An 8511-nucleotide genomic window follows, 5' to 3' on the forward strand; every position below is an offset into this window, starting at 1 on the left:
AAGGTCCCCTTTTTGCAGATTGCTCCATTGGTATTAGTCCGATTTTTTTTAAAAACACCCCATTTAACAACCTTGGGGGGAAAAACGAAAAGACCAAAAACCATCAACAGTAGCAATAGAACCAAAAAAAAAAGAAAAAAAGAAAAAGAAAAAAAAAAAGTAAGTTTGAGAGTCTCTCTGCCTCTGTCTCTGAGGAGTACTCAGAGAACCACTCGGATAAACCAAAACCAAAACCAAAAAAAAAAAAAAAAAAAAAGGGGGGGGGGGGGAACACTGATTTGGACAGGACAGAGATTTGTATGACTGGGGAAATCTTTTTTTTTCTCTCTCTCTCTCTCTTTCCCCTCCCCCTTTTTTCTTTTCTTTCGCTTTGTTTAATCCTTTCACCAGGTCCTACCGTATAGCAAGGTGGAGCAAGACATGGCAGTGCCATAGTCAGAAGCAGAAGAGTTTAGGTGGGACAAGCTGGAGACTTGGCTCTGCAGAGAGGAAGGGCTGGCCGAATGCTGTCCCATGTCTGGGGACTGCCCCGCACTGTTTGTCTGGTGGCTCTGATGCTGTCCGAGGCTGTTGCCATTGGTAGCCACTGTGATTGCTGTCGCTGCCTGCTGCTGGTGGCTCTGGATGGCTGCCGTGGGGGTGTTGGAGCCTGCTTGGCAGGGCTTGCCATCCTTCACGAGCACTGGCACCGCCACCCTCCTGGGGGACTGCTGCTGCTGGCAGGAGCCGTTCTCCTGTTGCATCTGCTGCTGCGCAGCCTTGTCCTTGGCCTGCCGCTTCATCTTGTAGCGGTGGTTCTGGAACCAGATTTTCACCTGAGTCGGTGTGAGGTGGATCATGCTGGCCAAATGTTCCCTCTCCGGCGCAGAGAGGTATTTCTGCTGCTTGAAACGTCTCTCCAGCTCGTAAACCTGGGCCTGGGAGAAGAGGACCCTGCGCTTCCTCCGCGGCGTGCTCTGCAGCGGGGCCATGCTCTTGCTCACGTCGCCCAGGGAGCCGAGGCTGCCCATGCCGCCCATGTTCATGCCCGACGAGGGGGCCATGAAGCGGGAGACTGCGGGGAGAAGCGGCGCGGTTTAAGCTCGGCCTGAGTGGGGCCCCAAGCCCCGCCGTCCCGCGCAGCCCCCCGCATCCCGGCCCCGCCGAGCCCCCTTTGCAGCCCGTTCCCCGTGGCCCCTCCGTGCCCGGGTCAGTCCCTGTGACAACGGCGACTGCTTGCCCCTTGCCTGGGCCGGAGGGTACTCCGCGCTGGCGGCCACTGCAGCGGTGGCACCTGGAGGTGGCAGCGACCGCACCGGGCTCGCCCACTGCCCCGGCGCCTCCGCAGCCGTGGGTCCGGCGCCCCAGCTGTCCCCGGTCCCGGCGGCGGGCAGAGGGATGGGGACAGGGGACCGGGGGCAGGGGACATGCACGGGTCCCTCGGGCGGCAGCGGCACTGCCGGACGGCGAACCCTGCGCTGCCGCTGCCTCGCTACGCGGGGTCGCTCGGGGGCTGCGCGCCCCCTTCGTCCCGCCGGCAGCCCCGCGAGGTACCATGAAGCCCCCCGGGGGAGGAGGGACCGGACACGATGCTCGGGCAGGGGGGAGGAATTGGGGGGAGGGGGTGGAAATGGGGGGAGGCTGCGATCCAGACCCACTTCTGCCCTGGCGCCGAGCCCCCGCACCCGCGGGGCAGCTGCGCGGCCGGTCCCGCGGCCACCCCGCACCAGCGCCCACCGCGTGGCTCACTTACTTGAGGAGAAGCGGGGGTCCGGGTTGGTTCCGTACCATCCTGTGGCCGAAGCGCTGTTCCTCATGGTGTCCTGGTAAGGCGGGAGCTCGCTCATGTTGCCCAGGTTCCCATTGCAGTAGCCCCCCATCGTGGCATGGGAGAGCTGGGGGACCCCCGCCGCTGTCATATGGTAGGCGGCCGTCACCGTTCCGTTGTGGCCCATGGGGTGTTGCTGCATGGCCGGCTGAGAAACCTGAGACTGTCTGTAGGCTGCCAAGGGAGCCCCCAAGTTAGTGCCCTCCATGCCCACTTTCTTGTAGCTTTCCTCCAAAGGACTCAAGATGTCAGACACTGAGAAAGGAGTCGTATGCTTTGGGCTCATCGACATGATTCGGCGGCTGGGAAAAAAAAAAAAAAAAAAAAAAAAAGGAAGGGGAGGCAAATCTTTTTTTTTTTTTTTTTTTTTTTTTTTGCCAAATATTCTGGTGTTGCCTTAACGCCGATCTTGTTGGATGTACACGTAACCGAGTGGACGAAGTCCGCCTTAATTGGATTGAGTGGAGGCTCAGGGCTGCCTTTCGTTTGTTTTAGCCAGACGCCAGGTTTTAGGCTGCCACCAGAGGCGGGGCATAGGCACTAAAGCAACAAGACAATAGAAGCCTACATCTTGCCCAAGATAATTAGCTTACATGCTGATGACAAGGTAAACACCTTTAAGTTTTACTTGTCAGGATTAAAAAAAAAAAAAAAAAAAAAAAAAAAGGAGAGAGAGAGAGAGAAAAAAAGAGAGAGAGACCCCGTGAGCGCAAGTCGTTTTATTTTTCTCGGGGGTGGCAATATTGCGGAGGGGGGACCGAAGGCAGTGCGAAAAGCCCCGCTCGGCTGGCCGAGAGGATTGAAAACCCGCTCGCAGCTTTTGTGCGCGCCGGGCCGAGCGCCGGGACCGGTGAGAGGCGCCGCTGCCCCCGTCGGAGCGCGGCCGCGGGAGGGCAGCTCCGCGGCGCGGAGGCTCCGCGCGGGATCCGCTGAGGATGCGGGCTCAGCAGCTTCCGCCGTTCAACATCCCGGGAGCCTCTCTCATGTCTCCTAAGTCCCCCAGTGCGAGACCCCCAGCGCGAGGGCAAATTCTCTCCCTAAAACCTTAAGTTCCGTACATCTGGGGCTTTTTTTTTTTTTTTTTAGCTTTCTCTCTCCCCGCCCCCGCCTTTTCTTTTTCTTTCCTTTTTTTTTTCTTTTTCTTCTTTCTTTTTCTTTTTTCTTTTTAACTTCCAAGAGCAAGAAAATGCAACTGTGCAAAGGGGAGCAGTGATTTAGTCGCAAGGATCGAGGGTCTGCTGAAAAAAATACCCAGGTTAGAGCCGCGTGCCACTCGCTATTCCCAAAGGGAAGGAGCGTCGTAGGCTGCCGTGGTCCCTGTGAACCTGAAGCCGCCGCCTTCTAAAGTTATTTATGTGGCACAAGTGCCGAGGTGGAGAAGACCTTTCAGCTCCTCTGCTACACCACCTTGTCAGTGAATTTCCTGCAGTTCCTACGGAGGTGCCATTTCTGGCACTTTCGGATCTGGTGTGAAAACAAAAGAGAGCCCCTTCCCAGGCACACGCACGTACATGCGGCGAGGAGCCGGTGTCACTCCGGGCTTTGAAGAAATCTCCCAAGTTGTCCAGTGCCTCCAAAGCTCATATTTCTCGGGTGTTCCCGAGATGCGAGGAGAAACCTCCCCTAAGTACTTCACACCCAGGCCTACTGTCCTGGGAAACACATCCAATAAAGTGATTACCTGAATATTAAGAAAATTGCAGAGAAGGTATAGTTAACCCAGTGACTTTGAAGTGTCAAATAACTATTTTGTAATTGCACTTGTAAATATGTTTGTGCTCGGCTGGTTCGTGCTTAAAAATGCAAAAGTGCACTTGCTACCCGGGAATAACTAAATATCTTTGTCTAAAGTGGCAGCATAAATAGCCGGTCGCTTTGTGGCTGTGCTTGATATTAGTACATAAGGATCATTTTGCTTCAATTGGGAGGCTCTCATTCAGTAGGCAAGAAATCGTTTAGGAGAAAGTAGGTTCCCGTATGAGAGTTAACATCCTTCAAGTGTAAGCCTCAGCCTTGATTACACTTTAGAGCTCGGCAAGAGGTGAGCTTTTCCACACAAATATAATCGGGGCAACTTTCTTTCAATCAGGCCTTCAGCTCCTCCACATCATCTCAGCTGCCTCTTTCGGCACAAGCTGCCTCAAGCCTTAATACCCCGAAGAGGGGCTTGTTGTGAGTCTGCGGGGCTGCCACGAGCAGGAACGGGCGACTCAGGGCTAGAAAGGAGGCTGCTTTTACTATCTTCTCGTTTCCTTTTCAAATTTTATATCTTGACTATCCCGTTCCCTGGAAGATCTTTCTCGCCACTTTCATTTCCTTTTTCTGCGCGTCTTTTTTTTTTTTTTTTTTCAGCACGATCTTTAGTTTTTCTCCTACAAAGAGAGACATCCGAGCCTATCTTGTTCCCCATACCCGTCCCCCGCGCCCCCATATTTCTCATCCGTCAGCACCGTACCCGTTTTATTAACCTAAAGAAAAAAAAAAAGGGGGGGGGGGGTTGTGGGGGGGAAGGGAGTTGGATGGAATAAAGGCTTTCCCAGAGGATTTGCCACTACAGAGCTGCGCTCGGCTCAAGCGCGGGACGAAGGGCGGGGGTGACGGCGCTCGTGGTGCGGCAGCGACCCCGCTCCCTTGCGCGGGCTCCGCCGCCCCGCGCGGCGCTGCGCGCCCGCGCTCGGGCTCGCGGGGGCTGCGCTTGCGGCTCGGCGGGCTGGATTGCCCCGCGGCTCGGCCTAGCGCGGGGCCATCCACTCCCGCAGGACGCCCCCAGTGAGCCCGGCCAGGGCTCCGCACAAACTGAGTCCCGCGAAGGGGAGTCAGGACTAGAGCTCCAATTGCGCCTTCGCGGCGGAGCAGGGTGAAACTCCGCTCGTCGGGTTTGATCGCTTAGTTTATAAAGACACTGAACACATGCAGGCGCATTCACACCCCGCAACGTCCCAGCCGCACGTTTTTTTTTTTCCCTTCCCTGCTAAATTGCTCTAGTGAAATGGAAGCAAGTTAAGCTCTGAATAACTGTAACCGCAGAATAATTGTAAGATGGCAAATCAACCTCCGGACAACTAGCAAGAAAGCTTGTTTGCTGTTGTTCAGTCCCATCCGCTCACTTCTATCTTCCCCAACCCTCCACCCCAACTTTCGTTTGCCAGAGATGCCCTCCCGCAGCCTCCTCCCCGGGAAGTGTAGCCGCCTCGACGGGTCCTGCCTAGGCTTCCTCTAGGGATGTGTTCGTTTACCTGGTGATGCTGCTTAGTAAAACGCTCGAGTTAAAAGGAAATGCTAAGGAGGAGAGCAGGGAAGATGAGATGCGTCTTGCCTGGTGGACGCATTTTCATGAGAAAGGCACGGTCTTCACCCCGTGTTTGCAGAATGCGGCTATACGGACGTCCCTTCAATAGCTTCTGACCCCACACAATCCGTTTGATAACACTCGAGAGGTGGAAGAATGGGAGACTTTGTCAATCAAATGGTGCCAATCCCAATGGAAACGGTGCCACCAAGACCGCAGCGCGTTTCCTCATCAACTGGATTGCGGGGGCTGGGAACTCAAGGATCAGCTTTTGAAAGTGCGCACAGGGCTCTCCAAAGGCAACAATGTCTTTTTTATACGAGCTGCGGTGCCTCCCCAATGGGAAGCCAATGTGCTCGTCCAGCCGCAGCCGCGGAGGGGCCGCAGCTCGGACTTGCCACCCATTTCGCCGCGCAGCAGCCGCGGAGGCGCGGGGGAGGGGGACGTCTCTGCCTGTGTCTCTTCTCGGCATTTTGCCCCAAATCGCTCTTCCCTTTTCAGACACTTTCAGCTAGAAACGATGGTTCCGCTGCCCTTCCCTCCGCAAGCGGGGCTCATGCAGGAGCTCGAGCCCGATCAGAGCAGTTCTCCAACACGTGCACCCAGACGCCCGGGGCGATGGGCTCTCAGTACGTGCCTAAAACCTTTGAAGCATCTGAGCTCGATGGGGAGAGGAGAAAGGTACTAAACGACTTGTTGGCAGTTCTTTCTCGAAGAGAGGTATATTTTTTAAGGCGTAACTTATTAACGCAAAGGCACAAGGCACTGTGTGTCCCCAAGGGGTGAGTGCGGAAGGGCGGGTCGCCGCTGTGACTTCTCGCACAAATACGCAAGTGTCCAGCTCTTCCCGCACACGCTCCCGGGGCCGGGGGTCCTTCCCTGCAACCGCGAGTCTGCCCTGAACCGCCAGCTGCCGCTGGAGCGAGAGGCTGGAGAGCTTCCCCCGCGGCGGCCAGAGCCCTCCCTGAGGGAGACTCCGTGAAAGTGGCAAGAACTGAACTGGGCTGAGCTGTTGCTTCTACCCTGATCTTTGGTTCATCAGCACAAATCTAGCACATACATATAGAGGCATTTAAATTGTCCTCCAATACCCCCTCCTCTGGAAAATGTGAGACAGTCCCCCGCCACCACCGGGACAGCCAGCTGCCAATGCATCCCGTTGGGCCGACTTTCCGTGAGCGCTGAGAAACTTTAATGTTAATTCATTGGGCACGTGGGGCTAATAAAACCGCTGTCCCGGTAGTCCCCAAGGACCAGGAGTGCCCGGTACGGCGCGGGGGCGAGCGGTCCCCGCGTGGGGCGGCCACTGCCGTTGTCACCACGGGCCACGCCGGGCAGGGGGCAGGACGCGCGAGGGAAGCTCAGCTCCGCCGCACCGTGCCCGGGTTATTTCACTAAAACGGGAGAAGCTCCGAAACTGGAGGAGGTCAGGGAAACCTCCTCACCTAGCGTGGGCATCCGAACGAGCAACTGGAGCCTAAAGAAACCCCCCACCCCCCACCTCAGTGCACCTGCAGCTACTCGGTGCATGGAGGTCCCTGCATATGAGGTGTCTTGGAGGCACTTTGGTGACCAGTCCTCGGACCCCACTTGCAAGCCTGCTTGGTGCAGAAGCTGGTGCTCTCAGCACTTTTCCCTGGCACCTCTCGGGTGGCTGAAGCCCTATCCTGATCTGCCACCTCGTCCTTGGTCACGGCATTCCTGGACAGAAGGGGACACACAGGGCCAGGCACAGTGTACTAGGGCAGGGTTTGGGGGCCGCGCCAAACACTAACTCTGTCTCATGCTGGCTCCTTTCTCGTTAACAGTTAATATATTGTCTTTTTCAACCCTCCACACTTGCCTTCCCAGTGTCTCTAGGTTGTCACAGCTACAACACTTTCAGTGCAAGTGTTGACCCATCTAGATTTATATTGTCCCAGAAGCATCTCTGGTGCATCTGAGTCAAGGTGATTTTGACTGGGAGCTGGTTGCTGAGGCAATTTGCAGAGCTGTACTACAGAAAGATTTAATTAAAAAAAGTATGGATTATGCAGATATAAATTCAAACCTGAACACTCATCACTTACCATTAAATACCTACAAACAGAATGCCATCTGGATTGACATAGTTATTTTATATACAGATGTTTAGGATGTCTAAGATAGGAGATATGCTCTTGTATACATGTATATACCACATGTATGCGCATATGTGAGGAGTGCACCTCTCAGGGAATGGACATGTGCCTATGTACATTTGTGCATATATTTATAGTCCTTAGTCTAGTCATCTGTAAGTGTTTCAGAAGGGAATGCAGCTTTTAAAACTATTTTTTCACATTCCTGCCCTTTCTTTCCCATTCCCTAGTGAGCTCCGCGGGAGCTGAGAGCTGCTCCTGCCCTGGCAGTGGTGGCGTGGCCTCTGCCCACGATAGCACCAGGGAAAAATCCCGCAGTCCCCGCTGGGGAAGGGGAAACACCTCAGGTCCGGGCGTGACACTGGACATCCAGTTACCGCTGCTGATGGACAGAGGGGAGATGAGCAGAGTGGTTTGAGTTATCCCTTCCTTGCTTTGGCCGGGGCACGGGGGACTTGAGCCTGCCCTGGGCGTGCGTGTGCAGAGATGGAGTGAGGATGGAGCAGGGATGGAGTGAGGATGTGGTCGGGGATGGAGCTGCAGCAGATCCCGGGGGCGCCGCCGGGAGTACGTGCGCTGGCGGGAAGGCGACCTTTCCCCCTCGACCTTTCCCTGGGGGTAACCAAAGCTCCCTTTTATTTTCAATGTCACTTCGGAGTTTGTCTTTTGTTTCCTGCTACCTCTCGCTTCCAGGGATACAGGCGGCTTCCCGCTGGCTCGGGGAGGGGCGAGCGCTTGCAAAGATATCTCATTTAAGAGCGACAAAGGAGCCCTTTCGACCGGCCCGGGTGGTGCCGAGCTTTATTTTGGGGCTGGGGGAGGGGAATTGTTTGCTTTGCTTTTGTTTTCGCGGCAAAACTCGCGGGCAAGTTACAGAAGGGCTGCGAGCAGCCCCAGGCCAGATTGCCACCGGGAATCGGGCAGGGCCACCCAGCCAAGGACGGGGCCGCAGCCGGCACCTCCAGGCAACCGCGCAGACCCGCGCAGACTGCGCGGCCTCGGGTGGGTCTGTGCGCGGCTACCCCTCTGCCACTTGCCTCCCACAGTCCTCCAGTCACTGCCAGAGTCCTCCAGTCACTGCCTCCCGGCGCTTCTCCCGCTTGCAGCTTGGTCTGAGCATCCCCAGGAGCTTCACATCGGAAGAAAGATGCCAGCTGGCCCCGTCAATCTTTTATTTATCTATCTATCTGTCTGTCTGTCTGTCTGTCTGTCTGTCTGTTTGTTTGTTTGTTTGTTTATTCTTGACAAGGGCAAGCCCTGCAAGGTAGGACGCTGCGTTTGCGCTCCCGAGGCTC

At 55.7% G+C, this 8511-nt stretch overlaps 1 protein-coding gene across 1 annotated transcript; it reads right to left on the reverse strand.

Moving 5' to 3' along the window:
* Nucleotides 1–346: 346 nt before the first annotated feature.
* Nucleotides 347–2440, reverse strand: NKX2-1 (NK2 homeobox 1). Its single transcript, XM_088529357.1, has 2 exons — nt 1733–2440; nt 347–1054 (listed from the first exon to the last, which is right to left on the reverse strand). Exons 1-2 carry the CDS (start codon nt 2097–2099, stop codon nt 384–386), a joined length of 1038 nt encoding a protein of 345 aa, XP_088385483.1. The 5' UTR covers nt 2100–2440; the 3' UTR covers nt 347–383.
* Between the last annotated feature and the right edge of the window lie 6071 nt (nt 2441–8511).

Source organism: Tinamus guttatus, unplaced genomic scaffold, assembly GCF_059628265.1.
Source record: "Tinamus guttatus ecotype Peru unplaced genomic scaffold, ASM5962826v1 Tinamus_guttatus_pri_ptg000327l, whole genome shotgun sequence".
Classification (NCBI taxonomy): domain Eukaryota; kingdom Metazoa; phylum Chordata; class Aves; order Tinamiformes; family Tinamidae; genus Tinamus; species Tinamus guttatus.

Excerpts from the sequence above, each read along its gene's own strand:
- NKX2-1 (XM_088529357.1), bottom strand. The coding sequence starts at position 2,099 with ATGTCGATGAGCCCAAAGCATACGACTCCTTTCTCAGTGTCTGACATC. Across the intron at positions 1,055-1,732 it reads GGACCCCCGCTTCTCCTCAA|TCTCCCGCTTCATGGCCCCC; the intron begins GTAAGTGAGCCA and ends TTCTCCCCGCAG.